At 41.5% G+C, this 22901-nt stretch overlaps 2 protein-coding genes and 1 long non-coding RNA gene across 6 annotated transcripts; 2 read left to right on the top strand and 1 right to left on the bottom strand.

The window, feature by feature from the left end:
• Positions 1–1865: 1865 nt before the first annotated feature.
• pdzk1 (PDZ domain containing 1) lies at positions 1866–5923 on the top strand. 2 transcript variants are annotated; one of them, XM_029254448.1, is made up of 8 exons: positions 1866–2090; positions 2342–2576; positions 2911–3047; positions 3148–3343; positions 3766–3962; positions 4050–4295; positions 4738–5109; positions 5732–5923. In XM_029254448.1, exons 1-8 carry the CDS (start codon positions 1884–1886, stop codon positions 5777–5779), a joined length of 1638 nt encoding a protein of 545 aa, XP_029110281.1. In that variant the 5' UTR covers positions 1866–1883; the 3' UTR covers positions 5780–5923. The 2 variants fall into 2 exon arrangements, with proteins under 2 accessions (XP_029110281.1, XP_018605656.2); XM_018750140.2 differs by lacking the exon at positions 5732–5923 and having other exon boundaries at positions 4738–5228.
• si:ch73-390b10.2 (Golgi pH regulator) lies at positions 3900–15896 on the bottom strand. Of its 3 annotated transcripts, XM_018750142.2 has the most exons (15): positions 15606–15896; positions 15282–15341; positions 14774–14877; positions 14495–14601; positions 14223–14324; positions 13570–13690; positions 13118–13198; positions 11739–11848; positions 11338–11426; positions 9676–9768; positions 9373–9468; positions 9003–9092; positions 8733–8798; positions 8027–8245; positions 3900–3923 (listed from the first exon to the last, which is right to left on the bottom strand). In XM_018750142.2, the coding sequence occupies exons 1-14, from the start codon at positions 15882–15884 to the stop codon at positions 8039–8041; spliced, it is 1605 nt and encodes a 534-aa protein (XP_018605658.2). In that variant the 5' UTR covers positions 15885–15896; the 3' UTR covers positions 3900–3923; positions 8027–8038. The 3 variants fall into 3 exon arrangements, with proteins under 3 accessions (XP_018605658.2, XP_018605657.2, XP_029110287.1); XM_018750141.2 differs by lacking the exon at positions 3900–3923 and having other exon boundaries at positions 7861–8245; XM_029254454.1 differs by lacking the exon at positions 3900–3923 and having other exon boundaries at positions 7861–8245; positions 14774–15341; positions 15606–15892.
• Positions 15893–22545, top strand: LOC108933226 (uncharacterized). Its single transcript, XR_001966048.2, has 3 exons — positions 15893–15927; positions 19900–20312; positions 20627–22545. It is a non-coding gene; the product is annotated as an uncharacterized LOC108933226 (long non-coding RNA).
• Positions 22546–22901: the final 356 nt, after the last annotated feature.

The raw sequence follows: 22901 nt of genomic DNA, 5'->3' as shown, positions 1-22901 counted from the left end.
CTAGTGCTCTCTTACTGTGAGGAGATGTCATGATGTGTATTTTGAGATATATGTAAAATTTGTATCTTTAACAAATGAATATTCACCTTGTGTGTAATTGTTTTGCGGGATGTTCAAATAAAACAGGGTCTTCCATACGTTTCACTCATATCAGTGAGGCCTCATGTCAATGCGTTGTCGATATTTGATTTATATTAGAGTCCCATCTTTCCGTGTCGTTGGGTTTGGGTTCATACCCTCAGCTAACCCATTAACTTGCCCTCGATGTTCAGAGAAGGCGATTGTGCTCAGTGGACTGATCTCTGATGGCTCTGCCACGGGACACAGTTAAATAACTAAGCATTTTAGTCAACCTTTGGTCAGTCAAAGTCCCGTGGATGAGCGCGTAACACCTCAAGAGCTGCAGGAGGAGGGTTCCTTTGGACCGTGCAAGCAAAGAAGCAGGTGAGCATTTCTTTTACTCTGTGGCTTCAGACAGAAAATATCCTACGTTTATTTACTGCTTCTCCAGTCAGTTTCTTTGACCTCTGCTTGCTCATAATGCAAATAATATTCATGGTACCGAATTTCAAATAAGATGTCAATGCTAAAGTGAAAATAACAGAGAAAGACAATGTGTTATAGCATTCGGTTCTAGGAAAATAAGCAGTGCAAGCATGATTTTTTTTTTTTTTTTGTTTTTTAAAGTCACCGATTGTGGTCACACTTGCTATCTTGCCATCTATGGGCAGGTGGGGGTCTTTTTCCCTTCTGATCTGAGGACAATTCAGTCTTGAAAAACTTGACTTTGAAAATGTATAGCGCTATTTCAAGAATAATCACAATCACCATGTCAATCTATAATGCAGATCACAGCCTATGGACCCAGCATTATCAGTGTTAATGTGTTTTATTTCACACATAACCAATTGAAAGTGTTGAATATTTAGCAAGTTTGCATTGAAAAGGAAAAAGAAGTAAACAGGATGTCTGGGGTCTGCGGTTCACACCTTTTTTATGAGTGCTCTTGGACTGCCATTGACATGAATGGTCGGTCAAACGTCTACCAGCCCCAGCATTTTCCTCTGCAGAGGCACTGGGATGGGTCTCTGCAGCTGAAATGTGCTTACATATCACCTGTCCCCAGGGCACTCAAAATGGGTGTGTTCTTCTTCTCCACGCATACTTGTGCCTTGTGACTGTACGGTTAAAAATTAACAAATTTCTACACAGGGTGCAGAGCTCATAGACGGTGTTGGTCACCAGCATTTTTAATTACTTTTATTTCATCAAACCTCTGAGACTTTTACCCTATTGCAGACCATCCAGAATACTGTGCTGATTTCTCCAGCCAGAACAGGATGTCTTAATTATTAGTAGAGGTATAAAAATACCAATAGATTGCTTAATGAAAATGGTACTTCAGACAATCAGACTGTTTTTATCTGATGCAAGTTCAGCAACATTTGAACTGCATACTGTAAAATATACCATGATGTAGGTTACTTGGGTGTTATCCCGATTAAGTGGTAGACAAGTGCACTAAGATAACTCTCCAGTGATAGATAATGAGGAAAAAAGAGATATCTGTCCACAGTGTTACCTCAAATGATGTCATAATAGTGGCGCGGAGATCACACAACCGACTGATCACACAGTTACGGTATCTCGGTTTTGACAGCACCTGAAGCTACCCGGTTTGCACATTATATATAGCACGGAATCGCAGAATTGCAGATGTCCTTAATTTGTTAGTCACAGAGAGATTAGATGGTGAACAGGAACATACATATGAATGAGAAACAGCAGGAAAATAACAATCAAGAAGTGTGAAGCAGGAAGGAACAGGGCATGAAGAGCTGGCAATGTAACCTCATGTGTAGCTGCTGTGTTGATGCAGAGCAATGGCGGCGCTTAGAGTGCGGACGATCACCCTGAGCAAGCATCAGGGCCAGAGTTTTGGCTTCTTCCTGCGAGAGGAAAGGGGCGAGGAAGGCCACCTAATCCGAAATTTGGAGACGGGCAGCCCCGCCGAGCTCTCGGGCCTCAAGGACGGGGATCGTGTGCTGAGGGTGAATGGGACCTTTGCGGACACACTGAAGCACTCAGAGGTACACTACTAACACTGAATCCATGTCACTCGATGACAATATTCCTCCTGCTGCAATAACTGCTGTGGTGATGACAGCAACCAGATGCTATAGAAAGAGATGAACGTGGAGAGGAGATACTGTAGTAAAAGCTCATGGACCTAAATGTATGTGTTGTATGAGATAATGACAACAAGTAGAGGTCGCAGTACAAGAAAAGAGTGGCGAGTAAGTTTTGTGCAGTAAAACTGACCTCCCTGTTGCTGTGTCAGGTGGTGGAGCTGGTGAAGCGCAGCGGAACATCTGTGACCTTCCAAGTCCTCGATGAGGCCTCCTATAAGAGTGCCAAGGAGAACGGTGTGGACCTGGCCAACCCCCAACCCATTTCCCAGCCAAGTTCCCAGAACACCATGAATGGCGTGGCTGGATCCACACCTAAACCCAAACTCTGCTACCTGGTTAAATCCAAGAGCAAGAGCTATGGCTTCTCTCTCAAGTCAATAAGAGGTGAGGCCAGGGACTGTGGGGTGAGTCAGCACACTATATTTCCCCCTGAAAACTTGCCCATCAACCATGCATGTATGGATGCAATTTAAAATTCATCTTGGGCTGAACTTAATATATTATACTAGCACTAATGATTTAGAGCCAGAGCAAACGGCTATCAGTGATAATTCCAATTAATTACTTTATATGAACACTACATAAGAGAATTAGTATTGAATCATTAAATCAATCTCACCGCTGCTACCGTCAGAATAACAGAGCTGCAAATGGACAGTTGGAATTCAAGGTTTCTTCCCTTGTTTTCAGTGCTGTGATGTATGCCACTTTCTCACAGGTGTGGAAGGGGTCTTCATGTCGGACATAATTCCTTCAGGGGTTGCAGACAAGGCTGGGGTCAAGGTCAACGACCGCCTTCTGGAGGTCAACGGAGAGGATGTAGACAGCAACTCCCATGAGGAGCTTGTAGAGAAGGTATATAATATAAGCGTTTCTTTTAAAAGTGAAATATTCTAAAATGAAGAGAGTGTGTTTGACCCTTTGAGAAGAAATCACCCGGTCTTGGCTCCGGCAGGTCAAAGCTTCAGGCGACAGTGTCATGTTCCTGCTGGTGGATGAGGAAGCAGACACATATTACAGGAACAGCAAGCAGAATCCAGGGGTGGCACTGGCCACCATGAAGTACCTGCCACACAAGCCACGCATCGCCAACCTGACCAGGGGACCAGAGGGCTATGGCTACTACCTGAGAGAGGACCCAAAAATGAAAGGTATGTGTAGCAAGAGGAGCCTTTCTGACAACAAGTTAAGTGAAACAGGGTTCAGTTGTTCATTTTTGTTTTATTCTTTATTATTTCCTTAAAAATAGAAGAAACAGTAATTCAAGTTAACGTAGAAAGACCGTAGTTTAATTGAATACCTATTAAAAAAAGACAGTGTATACTCTTCATAAAGTCAGTTTTAAATTCATTATTATTATTAGTAGTATTATTCTTATTCTTATTATTATTATTATTATTATTACTATTTAGTATACTAAGCTTAGTTGCTATATGAAAAACTCTTATTTGAATACCTTTTTCAAGGATAACCCAGTAAGGATGTTGCTGGGATTTGGATGTGCATCTTTTGCAGTCCTACCTGTGCCATCAGCTTTCCAGAGTCAGGCAAACACACGGTGTCTGTATTCTAGGCCACTTCATCAATGACATTGAGCACGGGAGCCCTGCTGATAGGGCGGGCTTGAAAAACATGGACCGACTGGTGGCAGTGAACGGAGAGGAAGTGGATCACTTGGACCATGACCAGGTGGTGGAGCGAATCCGGCAGTCTGGAAATGAGTGCTCCCTTCTGGTGGTGGACAAGGAAACAGATAAAATGTACAAGATGGTGAGTATTGGTTGCTGGACCTTCTACGGAATTAAGTATTGTTCGGCACACTTTCAACCCTTGGACTTAAACTGAATCCATCCATAGGGAGGTGCATCTCCTCTCCTCTACTGGAAGGAGATGGGGGGATCATGTGAGCCAGCTTCGACTCTCCCTATTGATGAGCAGGTCCCACATCTGGACCCCACACCCCAACCAACTGTGCTGCCAGCTTCAGCCAAGCCAACACAAGAGCACTTTAAGCCCAAGCTCTGCAAACTGGAAAAAACCTCAGGCGGCTATGGATTCCACCTCTACAGCATCCAGGGTGTTCCAGGACAGTACATCAAAGAGGTAAGCAGCCAAGCTCCAAAGATATAGGTGTGTGACCAGGCTTTCTTATGGTGTACCCCAGATTCACTTTCCAATATGGGAACATCTTATTTTTTCTCCCAATGTATGCAGAATTGCCAAAAACCCTTAGTTGTACATCACTTATGAGAAGGGCTTCCGCTAAATGAATGAATGTAATATAATAGGGCTCGGTAAAGGAAACCTTAGCCCAAAATCCCAGGAAGAGCATAGCTGATGGTCCTAGGTAGAGGGTAGCCGACAGTCCTAGGTGAGAAGAATCCACCACTAGGAAATCACATTTTACTGGTACAAACACATTCATTCTAGGTGCTTTGCCATAATTACTCCATTGTTGACATTTACATGAGCAGACTCGACATCAACAGTTTTATAGGTTATTTGTAGGTCTCAGCTGAGCTTCTTGTTTTCCTGTTGTACCCAGGTAGTGAAAGGCAGTGTAGCCGACCAGGCTGGTCTGGAGGAGAATGACATTGTTGTGGAGGTGAACGAAGTGAATGTGGAAAACAGCACCCATGATGAAGTAGTGTCCATGATCAAGAGCAGCGGGAACCAGCTGGTCCTCCTCGTGGCTGAGAAGCAGGCCTACAGCTACTTCAAGGCTGAGAAGATTCCCATCACCTCACTGCTTTTGGGCAGCACCTCTGCGCTAACACCCACAACTGCTGAACCCACAAAGGTCCATGAGGTGAAAGAAGAAGAGGATGAGGAAAGACAGAAGGAAACAGAAAGAGAGGAGGAGGAGGAAGATGTCAATCCATCCACACCACCCAGTGAACCAAACACTAGAGACAGGGTGAGTACCGACTGCACTCAACTCATTCCTCTGGTCAGGCTGGTCAGGTTACAGCTAAGGACTCTGGTGTAGATGGGTAAACTGTGCATTTTCCTCATACCTACAACTAGCTAAACCATCTTTATCCAGGTATACTTTTTTGTAATAACCAGAGAAATATATATATACTTAGACCTCATGTAACAAGACCCCACGCAGCAAAAACCCACAACATCTTTGAAAATATATACCCATTTTTCATGCAAGACAGCATTTTTGCCTGAAAATAACAAAACATAATAAATTAATTATGCTCAGTGCAAGGAAACATGAGCAAAATACTTTCTACTTGCTATCACACTGACGGTTTCATCTGATCCAAAGCATCGATTGATGTAAATCTACCAACACAACTAAAATACCAGATTCAGTACTATTATTGACTGGAAGGTACCTTGATCATGGGTACAACAGCAGGAGCGCAGATCAAATATTTGCTGTTAACAGTACATTGCTTCTAACAGTACAGCATCCACATGCCTCTCAGAGTAAAAGACATGGGTGCAGTCGTTGCCTTGGGTATGTTTAAGAAACTGCACATTGACATGAATATTAGTTTATTTTGCTTTCTTTCCCGTCGTAGACATCCTCCACCTCATCTTCCTCATCAGAAGAAGATGAAAAACTCTAATAAGAGCAGGATTTCTTACTCCTTTCTGACGTTTACTTTTCCCAGCGTTTTAAGTGCTCTGCTCACCAACTACAATGATTGGTAAAGAATTATATTTGTCTAAGAAACACTAACAGTAATACGTTCTTAACCCTTGGGTTGTGTTAGAAACAGCTTTATTTTTGCTGCTACTCTGAAATTGTGCAGCACATTATAATTGTTTATAAAACAAATATAAAACATAGGCAATTACCTAATGCTGTGTAACACCTTTCACCCAATTAAATTCGTTGGCAATATCACAAGTTCTATACTTATTTGGGAATTTATGGTCTGTAGACCTCATTTAACAGAAATGACACCACTAGTGTGAATGAATGAACTCCTGAATTCGGTATTTGACACTCTTTGCTTTGTATTATAGCCTCACCCATTCATTCCCTATAGTCAGCCAACTTTAACTGGATACCCCAGAAATATACAAAAGATTAAGAAAATGTGTAAAATTCAGGGAATCTAGTGAACATTAATATAACATGTTGCCTTCTGTGGAGGATTTCATGAAGTCTTCTGGCAATTAGATGAGGGAAAACATATTTATTATACATAAAAATTGTAAATGACTCAGATTTGACTGGAACACAACCAGTTAATATTTTAGGACCCCTTAAAATATTCAAGACTCTGAGATCTGTAACTTAAGATCTATTTGTCTCTAACTTTGACCCAAGTCAGTTTAGTCAACACAGTCCAGTGAGGTTCCAGATTTTTCCTGGAAACACAGAAGATTTATCAGAGACTGGGATGAATTGTGGCAGCAATTGATGTTGTTGGCATGGCACTGGTCAGCTCAGGACCACAACTTCAGGAATTTTTAAGCCTGCAATATATCAGTATACAAAGTAGTTTAAGGATTTTAAACAGTCACTTAAAACCTTCAGTTCTTGATCCACTTTCCACAAGCTTTTGTTCGATTTTTAAAAATACGATCAGTGCTGCTCATTCATCATAGCCAATGAAATCTGCAGTTCTGTATCTAATAAAAGAGTATTTCAGGTTTTCTGTTTATTGATGAAAATAAGAATGAACACTTTTTGTCCCCACACTATGGACGATAATATTTTTCCCTCTCTTAAAATATTGGAAAAAGCATGCTTTACGCATATCAACTTTGGATAACATAAAATGTTTATGGGAACAGGGAGATCATGCTCAGATGTAATTATGTTTAGTGCTTTATGATGTCCTTGAGATATTTATTGTAGGTGTGTCCAGTACCTTTATCTATTTGTGCATAAGTTTGGTACATGAAGTAGCAAAAACATGTGTCATGTGGAATACATGCTAGACTTTGACATTTTCATTACAGTTGTAATATAAACACGGCATTTTCCACTCCAGGCCTCCATTCTGAAGTTACCAATGCCTTACACAGCATCTCCAACACTGCAGAACATCAAACCCCTGCAGTAACAATATGACTGAGTCAGAGATCACAGTAGACTTGAAGGTTTCTACAGCCTGTACCAACATTTTAAGGGATTATGTAAACGTGTTTGTACGATTCCGGTCATCATTATATCCACTGTCTAAAGCAACAATCTTTCACAAATATTCAGTGAGAGGAATGTGTGCAAAGTGGTGCCAAGATTCCAACTACATCAGAGAGCCATGACATCTGTCACAGTACTGCAGACTTCGCCCGAGTACATGCCTGGCAATACAGCACTTTCAGCAAACTACTTACTGGTCTCAAGCTGATGCCTGTTTTATACAACAAGATTTTCTAAACCTTAATAGATCCAACATAAAAACACAATACAAAAACAGGTACATTCTTAGATTAACTTGGAAAAAAAAAAAAAAAAATGCATTAAAACAGAAATGACCGTGATCATAATCACTCACTAATAAAACAGTGTTTACCTAGGGCGTCCAAGGATCACTGGGCTGTTTGCCCCTAAGGCTTATGAGAGTCCTGCCCCATGAAGCCATCCTGTGTACCATTAAAGCAGCTGCTGTCTTGACAATGTGCACTTCATTCATTTAATCTTTTTTTCATTTATTAAAAAAAAAATACATCCAGACTCCATCCTTTACACTGGAAAAGCAATGAAACACACCCCCTCTCCACCATATACACATATACACACACAGAGACACAGACATAACTCTTTCAAGAACAGAATCAGAGCACACTGCATTTCTCTTCAAACCATATCCTGCACAAGACATCACAAACAAACAAATGACAGACATGTATGCGACCTTCTTTGGAGGTCACATGGTCATGTGCTTCTCGGGCGCCTGCTTGTGCGCCAGGTAGAGGAAGAGGATGCTGGAGAGCGCGCTGACAAGGAAGATGACGTCAAACCATCGGTGGTAAAAGTTGAACTGCAGCTCCCCCAGGACCTGGGTGACTATGGTGCGGTATTCCAGTGGCATGCTCATACGCATCAGCAACACGGAGGACACAAAATACATCCCCTGGGAGGGGGGGACAGAAAGTGTGTTACAGAGGCAATTACCCAGGTTTGAGACAAAGAGGAAAAAAAAGCACAGACAGCTGAGCAGAGTATCACATAAAGAAACAAGGATGATGGACAGACAAAACACACACATACAGACAGTAGGCTGGAGACAAAAATGATATATACAGTATCAGTCAAAAGTTTGAGTACACCTGGGAAATACTTAAGCAATGCTCTGGAGACAAGAACAAAAGCAACGCAACCCACAAGTGTCCCACATCTCTAAAAATTGCTGCAGAAGAGCTGAGAAGACAACTTAATTCCATTTTATTTCTTAGTTTGGTCGATCAGACTTGTCAAACAAATTCCTCAAGAAAAACTAGTTTCCAGTAAGAAGGCTCAAACGTTTCACTAGTATTACAGTACATAACATCACAAGACAGACTCGATATACAGATTTCTGTACTACTAAGTATTCACGCACTGGCATACAAAAAACTCACCATAATCTGAGCCAGAACCAGCACTATGACATTGGAGGATTTGCTGCTGGAAATTGCATAGAAAAACTGCAGAGGAAACAAAAAGGACTTGAGAACTGAGAAGTTGTGTGAAATTTGCATTATTCATACACTAGACACTTTTCTCCAAAGCAATTTTTTTTTTTTTTTTTTACACAAAGATTAACTAGTATTCAGCTAACACTTTTGCTCAAGACAATCTATAATGCTTGATGTACTAAATGATCAGTGCTTAAGAGTGCTGCTGATCACCTTGGTGAGAGTGATCAACAGGCCCCGGATGGACGTCACTATGATGATGCCCACAAGAATGAAGGAGATGTGCTGAGACCAGAATTTAACCTGTTGGAGAGAGGAGCAGGTAGACAGAGTGGTCACCATGTTGAAGAACACCTACTCACTGCTCTGCAAAATTTTGGAAGTGCTGCTCTCCTAGAAGACACTGCTGAAAGTCACAGAACAGGACCATGGTTCATTCAATCATTCAATAAAAGATTAATTTCAGAGGTAAGTATTTGTCCTGAAGTGATAAAGGATTCCAGGTGGTCACCTAACTCCCCCTCAGCTCTTTCCCTTGAGGCTCTGTCCTTCAGCCACTACCCCTCAGTTCCACAGAGCTTACATCAAATTGGATGCCCAGGTAGTTCACTGTAATCTCAATGCCCCGTGTCACAGGATCGGTCTTTCCCACACGATCAAACACAATGTTGATGGTGGCCTAGAGGGGAAAAAAGTGTTGGTTGTTATGGGCTTTCACTAGGTGCTTAGTTTACCACCCTCGCACCATCCCTGCTGTCAAATACAGAATGCCTAGCAGCAAGCTGCATTAGATGGAGAACTTTTCAAAAAACTCTCAATTAACCATATGGTGGAAAGCACACAAGGCTGGCTTCCTCTAAAACGTGTGAAACAGAAGGATTCTCACCATAAAGATTTTCCATACACAGTAGATGGAGAAGAAGTAGCCCAGGAAATTGAAGTATTTTCCTTGAAATGTTTTTGAATACTCTATTCTTTCCTAGGTCAGAGAGGGAAAGAGAGAAATGAGCATTACTTTAGTGTTTATTATCTTAATAAAAACTACATTTTAATTGCACCTGCAGTGTGTCAGGAAAGCTTTTCAAAAACATACTCATCTGTAATTTCGTATTATACAGTAACCTTTCAAGGTCAAGAAAGTCTTTCATTTAAGAATTTAGCACATCTCTAACGTAGAACTCACCACAACCTTATTACATGTAGAATGGAAAAAAGCTCAACTTTCTGGGTAATATTGGGCCCCTTTCAGCTGAGTCCTGGGACCATTTAGCAACAAAGTAATGAAGCTGCGATATAGTGAGTCACTCAGAATAAAGGGTTACTTGCAACTGGCTCCCTGCCTCACCCGGTAAAACAGAGCCTGTCAAAACATACCTTGCAGGAACAATACTGAGTGTACATTATTTATGGCATTACAAAGGTCTTTTAACAACTGAAAAATTTTAAGATCTTAATACCTGGCAGAGAATTTAATCAACATAATATCTGGTCTTACTGAGGGACAACAATGGTTAAAAATGATCAAGTGGGTTCCAGGTTTAAAACCCATGACATCCAGCCTTTGGATCTTTGTGAAAGATCCTTAACCCGAGCACAGTGTCCAGTAAATGAAAGATACAGGCGCAGCAAAATGACCTTTGTTTGCCTCTTTTAAAATTTAGGATGCAAAAATGAAGTTCAAATATAGTTTTTAAATGTCTTGTTTACATAGTCTCATTATATTTTTGGTAGAAAACAGCTTATTTATTGTTAGATTATTTATCTATTTGAATGGTTTTGAAAGACAACACATTATTCAGAGGCCAGAAAAAAGTTTTAGAGGTTACTCTGCAATGTATATAAATGTCTGAGTGGTCTGGAAGGGATCTAGATTTGGGTTGTTGTGAGAAAACTAGGGAGAAGGAATAGAAATCTAAACAAGTAAATTAATTTTACATAAAAGAGCCATGCAAATATAATGAGAAAAGTTTTTACATTCAAAACACAATAGTACAAGTTCAAATAAGTTAACATAGTTTAATTGTGCAATTAAGATTTGCTATATATTTTAAAACATACTTCAAAAAGCCTGCTGGTAGTGTATTAGTCAGAGCTGCTGTCTTTTGACGCAGAGGTCGCAGGTTCGAATCCCACCTCCAGCTGTAGTATCCTTAAGCAAGGTACTTACTCTAAATTATAATGCACAAATTGTATTTTCTATGAGATGTACGTCGCTTTGGAGAAAAGCGTCTGCTAAATGAATAAACGTAAATGTAAATAGCTCCAGTAAAAAATTACCCAGCTGTATGAATGAGTAAATGATTATAGATAGAAGGTAAGCAGCTTTGGAGAATAGCGTCAGCTAAATGAATAAATGTAAACGTTATCGAGGAGTAAGTACAGTAAAATCCCAAAGTGTCAGCAGTCTTACACCACAAGATCCCACTGGCAGTTCAGGGATCAATCATTGTGCTAATCCAGATGTTCCTCCTTTACGCTTCAGGTTTTAATTAGCATTTTAATTAATAGACCATTAATTTAAGCCATTTAAAATTAGTCCAGTGGCTACCTTGGTGGCCTGGAGGTCAACAGTTTCCAGGAAGAGCTGGCGACTGAGCTCCTCAAGGGCATCCACTTCTTGCTGGATCAGAGACAGGTCTGGACAACAACCATTAAGGACCAGTTTCAGCATCTGACAATCCACAGATGGGCAGGGCACAAATGGTTTGTGAAATTCACCATCATACTTGAAAATTTCCGGTGGCATTCTAACTGCTTATATTTCTGTATGACTCCACTTGGAACACTTTGGAAGCACAAAACAGCGAGCACTTACTCCAGTGTTTACCACTGTAGCTGCACCAGTTTTTGCACATGTTTCTTTATAGGTTGTTTAATAGGTTATCCTGGAAAAACCCCAAGTTTGGACCAAACCCAGGGAACCTACTAAACCACATGGCTAAAGGATACTCTCACTGCCAGGGGGTGAGGAGGTGACGCTTTTAATCATTCCCCAGAATCCCGTCTGTTTGCTCTGGTCCTCCCCTCTCTGGTACATCTGCCTCCTAGTCATGGCAATTCTACAGCACAAAACACAGTGTCAATCTGTTATTATTATTATTATTATTATTATTATTATTATTATTACTACTACTACTTTGTGCAGTTTGCAGTTTACTCAAGGTAACATATAACAATACATAAAAATAAGTCCAATATGATTAAATCAATCCACTTAAGTACGGTACTGCAGTGAGTAGAACTGTTATCTCAAAGCGCCTGAGTGGGGTGAGACGATGTGGGTTCGATCCCCACTCAGTCCATATGGAGTTTGCATGTTCCCCCTGTGTCTTGTGTGGGTTGTCTCCAGGTGCTCTGGTTTCCTCCCCCAGCCCCAAGTGTATTGGTGAGTCTAAATTGTGCACAGCAAGTGTGTGTGAGAGAATGTCTCCCTGGTGCATAAATGAGTGACTCACTGTTAGTAGCGTACTGTAGTATGTCCAGCATTATATGACACTTTGGGTGAAAAGGTGTGGGCTGATACCACGATATAGTATTCATTGGAAGTCGCTTTGGAGAAAAATATCTGCTTAATGAAAAAATGTAAACGTAACAATCCAATTGTGCAACTATGGCTTAGTGAATAGAAAAAAGAAAGCAGAACATACTCATGATTAAATTACTAAGTGCCTGTTTGACAGGGAAACCTCAGACATAATGAAGGACTTTCTACAAAATTCCCTGGAGGTTTCAGGTCATGTGCAAGGTAGAATGAAATAACACTTTTTAATTTTAAAGCATAGCTTTAAATATTTGCATAGACAAAACCGTACAGCTACAGCTAAACCACAGCAACTATCTTATAATTTGCAAAAAAGAGCTTATTTTGGTAAGGCTGCCAGACAGATACTGTGTCATGTTCAAAGAGGACAGCAGCATGAAAATAATACATTTACATTTACTCATTCAGCAGACACGTTTCTCCAAAGTGATGTACGTCTCAGAAAAAATAATGTAAGAAGATATAATATATTTGCTAGCTAGAGAAATTATTCAAAGCACTAAGCATCATGACTGTAACTCTGCGGATGGTATCGTACAAGACTGCATTCCTGAAAACAGGCTCTTTGCAATTTCCTCTTTGTCCAGGGTAATCCAGCAATGCTCCATTTTCGATTTCTGTCACTCCATGTGACTTCTGTACCATGTAAATAAAATGTGTGCTGTTCTTCAGGAAAGGCCCCAAACCAAAGAAAAAACAAACTGAAGAAATTTTCATTCTTGGTTTAAACCGATGCTGAAGAACAAACAAGTAAAGCAAGTGTCTTATAACTGCCTCTTCCTCATACCTCTTCTTCTTGCTGACAATCATGTCCATGGTCTGCAGCAGCCTCCTCTCCAGGGCCAGGATGTCACTGTCAGTCACATTCCTGCAAAATACAAGAGTATGCCATGTACTGGAATACTGGGATATCTGCTGGGGCAGTGCTTAAAGAAATTCATCACATCTAAGGACAAGACTAGTGATCTTGACCGATGTATGTACTCAGAATTGTTGGGGGTAGGAAAAACAAATAAAAATTAGCTGTACAAATGTGGAAAACATATGTTTCAGTAAAAATGTACTCACATCTATACAGATACATTTATGTTTAAGATCATACATAACAACATACAATCATTAATAAATATGAAGTTGATAGATTATGAGAATATCTTGTGAGATCTGGAGCTGATCTGGACCTAGGGGATGGGTGATGTAGAAATGAGAAGAGACAGTGTGCGGAAGTAGGACACTCACCTTAGGAAGTAGGACATGTAGGTGTAAGGACAGTTCACCGCACCGAAGCCTGACAGTAATGCCATGAGTGTCACCCCAATAACACCCACGCGGCTGATCAGCTGCTCAATAGACAGAATCCCTGAGGGCAGGAGAACAGCACTCTAACTAGCAGTGAAAGATGGAGAGGTGAATACTTACTTACACGTGACCCTTTGGAAGGCTGGACGGAATTAAATGCTTCAACTGTGCCCAACAAGCAAACAGAAAGAGTGCCCTCTATAGCCCCATACTCACATTACAGTAAGAAAAATGGACTGGTTCAGTCCCTGGCTTTTTATCCAAAAAAGTGCTCTATCAATTAAGCACAAGAATTTTGTTTAAAACATGCAGACTAAAGAGGGCACCTGAGGAAGTCTAAAATTTATACAACCATCAATTTAGTCTAACCCCCATTTTCCAGAGTTTGTATCAGATAACACATAAATAACAAGAGCACCACAACACATGGAGTGTACAACTGTGCATAGAACATTTACAAAGAATAAGCCAAATAACTATTATATTAAAACGATGCTAAAATACATATAATGAAGAAGTTATGCCATATTTCATAAAAGAAAGCTGCGCATGCTTTTCACACTGCTGCGTAAAACACGACTTTCTGCATTTACCGTGTTTAGGGCTGAGAATGGGAAACGGGTCACCCAGCTTCCAGAAGAAATACATGAAGGTGAACCACACCACACAGGCAAAAAGGAGCTTCTGTCTCTGCACTAAAGACACACATCACACTCATGACCACAAGCGACTCGAAGGTTTTTGTAAAAAGCCATATAAAACAGCATTTCTTCCTTCGATACTGAATACTCTAAAATGGATACAGGAATATTTCCAATAACAAATTTATCATAGTATTGGTTAAAAAAAAAAGATAAACACTTACACAATCGTATGTTGCTAACCACAAAGTATCCAATGTAGAAAGGAACCACAAAGATCAGAACCAGCAGAATGACATAAAGGTTCAGTTTCCAATGAAAATACCTAGAACTGGGGGGGAAAAAAGGTAACGGTGAATGATGCACTGCACAATGAACCGCGTTGCCCTTGGCTTGCCACAACAAAATCCAAAAAGACCAATCGCATCACACATCTACTGTAAGATCAGATGAGCAATGAGACTGATTAAATCTGAATGTAGAAATGTTGAAGCCAGACTCACCTGCTACTTAGTGCTCCAAGAATCTCAAAGATTATGAGTTCAAACATTGTGCAGGAGAACGCAAAGGTAACAGAGAAGACAACCTGTACAACATACTGTCGAACCTTCCCAGGAAAGAGGACAAGTCCGGTCAGAACCAGATTTATGCATTATTCTAACACGCTAAAGCAGCAAATCCAGTCATACAAACAAAGCAAAGCAAATCACACTCATTTATTTAAGGATCACTGTAACTGTCATACAACAGTGTGCCTAACTTGTTCCTTGCGTGTATGAAGTACATTCCCTTTTTTTTTACTAAACACTTCAGTGAAAATATCACTAAGACACTTTTAACTCCTTAGAATCTTTAGTTTACTGCATGAAGGAAGGGACTGCTGTTCTGCTACAGGTAAAACAAGTAACACTTGCAGCTGTTCATTTTATCCAAAGCAAAAGCCACTCAGCTAATAACACACAGTCCAAAGTATCTTAAGGAATCCACAGCCATGATCATAGTGTTCATTACCTCATAGTCTTTAAAGAGCTGTCGCATGAAGAACAGCCAGCCAAAGCCAAAGAAGAACACCTGTGAAGGAGCACAGCTACATGATGATGAAGAAGTGACAAGTCCCTCAGAGAACAACAACAGCACAGGCCAGGGGTCAGCAGTCAGGGTTACAGACTGAGCTGCAGTTTACCACACCAATGAATATTATATCAACTTTTAACACACACAGGAATGCGAATGGCGAATGTCTCTGAGTCTGACACTGAGTAAACTAACGCGAAGACGCCACACTCCGCGGGCACGGGATTTGTTAAAGAAAGACAAACGAAACGTCTGATATACCTGAGAAGTGAACATAATCACGGAGTCTACGACAAATGACATGGTCACGGTGACCGGACAGGGGTGAAGGCAGGGAGACAACAACAATGAAATGAGTTTGGGCTCTACGGAGAAAAAAAAAAGTGATGTTACAGCTTCCGTCATAAAACGAAATAATGAGCTAATAAACAAAAATAAAAGGAGTCCTCGTTTCCTCCATTGTGTGTACGGCGCAGCACAGCTGTCAGTAGGAGTTTGTACAACGTCATCATTTAGAGACTCCTCTAAACTGCAGCACATTTCCGGCGCGTTGTGACGTCACTGGTGCGACACACCCCTCATGGTAAGACGTCAATAGCACAGCTCTCACAGATTTGGGGTTTTTAAGTGTTCTTGTAATGCTTAATTTCTTTTATAAACAGGGGAAATAAAGGCTTCGAATTACTAAATTACAATTTTAGATATAATATTTGGCTAATAAGAAAATAAGGTTAATTACATGGTACCTGACGTCGCGCTTCACGACTCTGTTTTTATTTTTTCCTCTTTATGTTTTCATATTTCTTTTTTAATTTATTTACTTGTTTATTTTATTTATCGTTTTTCTTCTCTTTGTTATATTCCCTCTGGCATTGCTGTTTGTTGTCTGGATCATGATTTTTGTAACTGTCACACAGGTTATTGCTTCAGATGCACTTGTTAATTCTTACAAGCGCCCCAGTGTATTTTTATATATATATATATATATGTGTGTGTGTATGTATGTATATGTATATATAATACAGTTACACGTAGTATACGATCGTCGTATTTCACTTCTGTTGTCCTTGGCTCAATTAGTAACCTTAGAAAGTAGAACAAAAAAAGACAGGGCACTTTTTCGAAAATTTCCCTTGGATAATAACCTCAGTTCACTCAGGATTATTCTTTTATTAGTTTTTTACTAGCGGTTCCCACGCTGTTGTTATTTAGCGACAGTCGGATACGCGGATCCCGTGTTCGCCTGAAGGGGGCGACACAAACACGGGTAATGAGGATAGGGCGCAATCGCTCACAGACATTTTTGCATATATGAATGGGTGCGAAGGGGGTGCCGTGGCGCAGTGGGTTGGACCGGGTCCTGCTCTCCGGTGGGTCTGGGGTTCGAGTCCCACTTGGGGTGCCTTGCGACAGATTGGCGTCTTGTCCTGGGTGTGTCTGCTCCCCCTCTGGCCATATGCCCTCAGTTGCCAGGTTAGGCTCTGGTTCCCTGCGACCCCGCATGGGACAAGCGGTTCAGAAAGTGTGTGTGAAGGTGTGCGTCTGTATATCAAACGACTGAACTTTCTTGTCAGATTTCTCTGAGATTTGTTTCGCATCATAGCAGCTCTGTTCTTGTAGGCCTGTGACACATTGCGCAGTAAGGGTGGTCTTCACAAGGTTGTGAGAGAAAAGAGAACAAAGAATAAATTTATAAATAACGAAGCACGGTGGTTTCCGAAATGAGTATACACACATTGAACACAAGACAGCACGCAGATGAAATAGCATATTTATATAACGCTTCTCAGCATTTTGGCTAAGACCTGTTCTTATAGTTTAATCTCTAATATAACAGGAGACAAACTATAACGAGAAATACTCATAAGAGACTCATCACCACTGCCTCCAACCCACAGAACAGGGAGTTCGCTGGACATACAATCCCGATCATGGTGTAACACCTGTTTACATTACCCAGCAACCCATGGCATATGCAAATTTCAACTCTTCGCAGCGTCCACCCTCTACGGGCACCTCGACTAACAGGGGCACAACAGTATTTCATAAAAAGACTCGCATGGGATAGCCTTAAAAATAAAATCGTAATGAGTATGTTGCTTTTGCAGTATGGTAATTAGGTTTATCTGGAAAGATGACAGCGCTTGACTCCTCGCCTTGTTTTTTTTTTTAGCATTTTCGTGCCTTTAATTTATTGTCCTTTAATTTCAAACTTTTCTTTCATTCTACACATGCTGACTTTGCAAGACGTCTGCTAGTTCAGCAGTCACTAGTCATATTTGCATTTTGCATTTATTCATGGCTTTTCTGCCCAAAGAGACTTATACATTAAGAACATACAGATGGTGGACAGTAAGTATGTATGTTAGGGTGCAATACCAGTAGTTAAAAACACAAAAATTATCATAGTATATTATATATAGTTTATATAGAGGTATATATATATATATATTATACATTTTATATGATGTATAATAAATGATTAAATGTACCTATATGTATGCTTATATGCAGCTATTATACATTATATGTGCAGGTATAGACCTATAGTTTATTGCACGCAGCCTTGCTTCACATAGACATCCTGACCATATGGAAACCAGCTCATTAAAACAGCATTTATCCTGTGAAAAATCCAAATGTGCAGACTTTTAGCACCGTGTTCAAAAAGATTTAGCTTTTGATTAACATTGATCAAAATTCTGACTTTGTTTTGGGCTTATTTCAACATCAAAACAAGCATACACAATTTCATTAGTAATAACATTGTAAACATGCACACAGCTCTAAGTGCATTCTTTTTTTTTCCCCTTACAACCATATTCCACACAAATGATATAATTCAAACATCAAACAACAGTGAATCTTGATTTCTTTTACTTTATGTTTTAAAGTTTTATCATAATGTTCCAATTCATTTGTCATTGGGGTAATATTAGGTTTAATATTTGACTATTTTTGTTTGTGGATATCATATTTAACAAAGGTTAAATCCAGACTTATTTTTAAAAAATGATTTGATTAATGACTTTATCAGTGGGTTTCACCGGGTCCTGCTCTCCAGTGGGTCTGGGGTTCGAGTCCCGCTTGGGGTGCCTTGCGACGGACTGGCGTCCCGTCCTGGGTGTGTCCCCTCCCCCTCTGGCCTTACGCCCTGTGTTGCCGGGTAGGCTTCGGTTCCCCGCGACCCTGTATGGGACAAGCGGTTCCGAAAATGCGTGTGTGTGTGTGTGTGTGTGTGTGTGTGTGTGTGTGTGTGTGTGTTTAAAAACAGGAAAAACCTATTTTTCTGTGAAATCCAGGTTTAATGTCAGGTAACCTTTCATTTCTGACTTTATGTAACTCAGAAGGACACACACCTCAGAGAAATGCTCATAATGTCAGGAATTAAACTCAGCAGATGCCATGAAACCATACAGTGCTGTTCTAACTGCATTCTGTTTATATTAACTTCACATTTGAATTGGTTGCTCATTCTTCACATATCATTTCCATTTTGAGACTAACTAGTTAAGTAGAGGAGTTTCCCACATTGCAAACATTAATGTGAAAGGCCTCGGGTACCCAGAGAAGCTGCAAAAAAGCATCTGTTTGGACTCTCTTGTTCTCTGCGAAAAAGTCCAAAGGAAGTTGCTGTAAATCCACTGCCACAGCCAATTGTGTTGACAGCGACAGGGTCTGGGGAGCTGAACGATGGCTTGGATGAGTAACGGCAGGGACTGGGTTTGGGGAGGTGGGGGGGAATTCAGGTTTAGCCTCTGAGATGACAACTGTCCCCTTGAGCTGGCAGGTTCAAAGAGACGGCGCACAGGACGAGAGCCACACAATGCGAGCTGTCGTTTCAAATCCGGCTCAGTGGTCGCCTTGCAGATGCTCTGTAGCAAGCTGTTATTTATAACCTTTGGGATCTGGGAGGGCGAGGAGTTTGCAGAGTGACTTTGAGTCACATGTTGGTCATGAAACTCTCCACATACTAGAACACTATCGTTACCTACATGCGTTCAATTCTGTATTACTGATAAAGGACAAAACTAATTGTACGTGTTTGTTACTTAATGTCATGCTTGTTGATGATTTTTTTTCATCACTTACTCTACTTTGGAAGGGGGGTACGATGACGATGGCGCAGCGGGCTTGGCCAGGTCCTGCTCTCTGGTGGGTATAGGGTTGAGGTGTCCCCTCCTCCTCCAGCCTTGCACCCTGTGTTGCCGGGTTAGGCTTCGGCTTGCCGCAACCCCGCTCGGGACAAGTGGTTTCGGACTCTGTGTGTGTGTGTGTGTGTGTGTGTGTGTGTGTGTGTGTGTACTGTACTTTGCTCATGGTTGCAATGCCTTAACTGTGAACACTGTATGAAGGGGATGATGAATGAAGTTCCCCCAGAAGCGCAATGTACATTGCTGGCTTCACACACCGTCCTGCAACATGACTGCAGAGCAATCAGGTCGTCACTTTTGTGTCTACATTAACAATAAAAACACATGAATGTCTTTGTAGTGACACGAGTGTTCAGAAAAAGCCAGAAACTAATGCCCGACTTTGTTAAATTGTTCTACAGAAATTTCGTGGAAGGGACTTAAATGACTTCCATCCTCGAAACAATTTGCTCTGCCGGCAAAGTGCCATCGGCCTGCGCAGGAAAAATGAAGGCTTTTAAGGAGCTGGTTGACATCTGCCGGGGAGGATCACTACAGGAGAAGTGAATTAGCGTCTTTGACAGCTCTCCAGCACTTTCAGAGAAGGCGATGAACTGCAGGCCTATGTCCCCTTGGGACTCCCTTCCCCTTAGCCTCACTGTCGTGTATGAGGATACGCCATAGTGGCAGACACTTAGTAGAGTACGAGGTGAACGGGGGAAACCTGACGATCCTCGAGCTGTCTGCACTTGAAAGGGGTCTATTGGGAAGGCACTGGCTGCTGCTCTGCTGACCCTGAGATGCATGAGTCCAGCCACTTTGACGTCTTTCATTGGTGAGTCATCCGGGGTTCAGCTCTATGTGTGTTCATATTTGTATTGCTCAAAGTAAGTTTGGAAACCAGGGCCTGAGTCGCTCCCTAGGTGTGACGAGTGTTTTTTCGAAATTTACTGTACATCATAGATTTGTCATTCTACAGCGCCAAAGAGAGCATTGGAGAGGTTACTATGGGCTTGCACCGCACCACAAAATACTTTCACCGTATGTTGTCGGGGGCAACTCTTAATCGTTCAGGACCTGTGTTCTGCAGTCACTTTTACACCCCAGAGTCATTTGAACCTCTGCTTTTCTTTTCTGCTGTTTCTCCAGACTGCCAAAGTGCAGAGTGACATCTTGGGATGAAGCTGTGGTGAAGCCCCCATGTTTGCGAGCAGAGCTGATGCTGGAGATCCAAGCAGTGAACGGCAACTCGAGCTGCAGTGCCCGCCCCACGCCCCATTCCCCACCCCACCGTGTCTATTTCGCATGCAACATGTTCATTTACCGCCCAGATTGCTCTGTCTTTCTGCTTTCATCTTCTATGTGTAGAATCCTCAATGTCTCTGCTGTTTTTCAGTTTTAAGAATCCTTTCATGCCGAATCAACAGAGAAGTTATTCCCCGAAAGATTTGTATGCTTTGCGTCAGTGCAGTCAAAATTTGGATGTCTGGCAGATTTTGTATATTTCATGTGTCTGATACTGTATGTAAATAATGTGTGTTCTGTACAAATGGCATTCTCTTAAAGAGGGAGGTTTGACCTTCCTGCTATTCTCACTGTGAATGATACCCCTTAGTATGAAATCCAGTTATTTTTTGCTACCCCAGTGAGCCTGTTCGTGTCGTGTATTCATCATTCATGTCGCTGGGAGTTAAAGGCATCCCACAATGCCCCGAGTGGTATTTCAGAGGGTATGGACAACAGGAGGTACCCCTCAGCTCTGTTCTGCTCATATCCTGTGTTTCTTTCTTCCCCACAGCCTCCAGGCGGCTCCTCCGCTCCCTGCACTGGAGCTGCATAAACATTTTTTTCCTTTCTGTTCTTTTGTTCTCCAAACTTTGTTTTGACTCAGGGTTTGACCCAGATGTGAAGATATTCTGATGCACATCTTCCCATCGGCATACTTCAGGTCCACTTCTTGCATCTGGCAGCTCTCTCTGGAGCAAAGTCATGTCTAAACTCGCCCTGCACCAGAAGTAACCCCTCGTGAGCCGGTCTGGGTGCCGCACCACACTTTTGGATCAAGAACAGTTCATGCGTCTCGCCTCTCAGCTGCTGTCTGCAGCACGCAAACTTTGGTTATTTTTATGCATACAGCTCCTGTTTTAGAGCATCATTTACACGTCAATCAAAATAAAAGAGCAGCCTTTTAAAAAAAAAAAAATCAAGCAAGCTTTGGTAATATGTCACAGATGTGTCCGCCCACGCTGCTACTTATCCGTCTGCGCGTGGGCCATTACGGTTCATATCAGAACGAGAGGATCAGATTATCGGACGCTTTCCAACATCACACAAAGAGCCCATGCTTCCAGCCTACTTTCACTTTTGCACAAGCACATCTTCGTTTGGTCTGCTGATATTCCACACATATCTAATAGAGACACTAATCACGGTGCAGTCGTCTGTGATTAACACAAGAACGCGATCGAATTAAGTGAAGAGAAGGGCGTTCAGTTCGGACTAAATCTAGTTTGCACCGGAGCTTCAGCCTGGATTGCCCTTCCCAACAAGCTGTTCTGTGTACTCATAAATCCTTGTTGAAACAATGCAGAGTGCTAGTGTGAAATTGTGTGTGAAATTTACTTTCCACTGAACCTTTCTTCTTCTGCTGTAAACAATGTAGTTTACACTGGTATCCTATGAAGTATAATTTTGCTTGTTTTGAATCTGGCTTATGGCTCAAACAAAATGCAAATTCCTGACCCTGCGTAAACTGCTTGTGTTGCAAATGCTTTGATTCAGACTTAAGTTCCCATCCCCAATTATTAAGCTATTAAAGAACATGCAAACTCCACAGAGACTGAGCAGGGATTTTATCCATGTACAGCTGCGCAGCCCAGCCCACTAGCGCTACCCACTGCACATACACCATGTACTGCAGCAGCGAATTTCCCTTTAAATATCGATGGTCACATTTTCCATTCTGAGGATAATAAAGTCCTTCACATAATGTCTGGAATTTTGCGCTTCTGTAATTTTCATGTGATGAGTCAGGGGCATTTAGCATTCATTAAAGACTCAATGTTTCAGCTGCCACTCATGTCCTCCGTCACTTTATTCATTAACTGGCAGCTGGGACAGTTGCTGGAAGGCTGGTGTTTTCACACTGACAGACTTTCTCTTACTGGATCTGATCATTTTTGACAGGGCTGGTGGGGGGGGGGGGGGGGGGTCAGCGCAGCGTGGCCACTCAGTTCAATATGATCAGGCCCAACAACAAATAGTTCCCTTAAAAGCACCTTCAGGTATAACCAGCAAGCCCACGGTAAACCACCTGGGTACTCTGGGGATTTCACACACTCTGAAAGCACAGGAAACAGAACCAGCAACACACTTCTGTAATATCCCAAACTTTCAGTTTAAAACTTTGAGACTCGTCCCTCTC

Source organism: Scleropages formosus, chromosome 1 (genome assembly GCF_900964775.1).
Source record: "Scleropages formosus chromosome 1, fSclFor1.1, whole genome shotgun sequence".
NCBI lineage: Eukaryota > Metazoa > Chordata > Actinopteri > Osteoglossiformes > Osteoglossidae > Scleropages > Scleropages formosus.
Note: the sequence above shows the minus strand (reverse complement) of the source record. Positions and strands in the feature narration are given on the sequence as shown.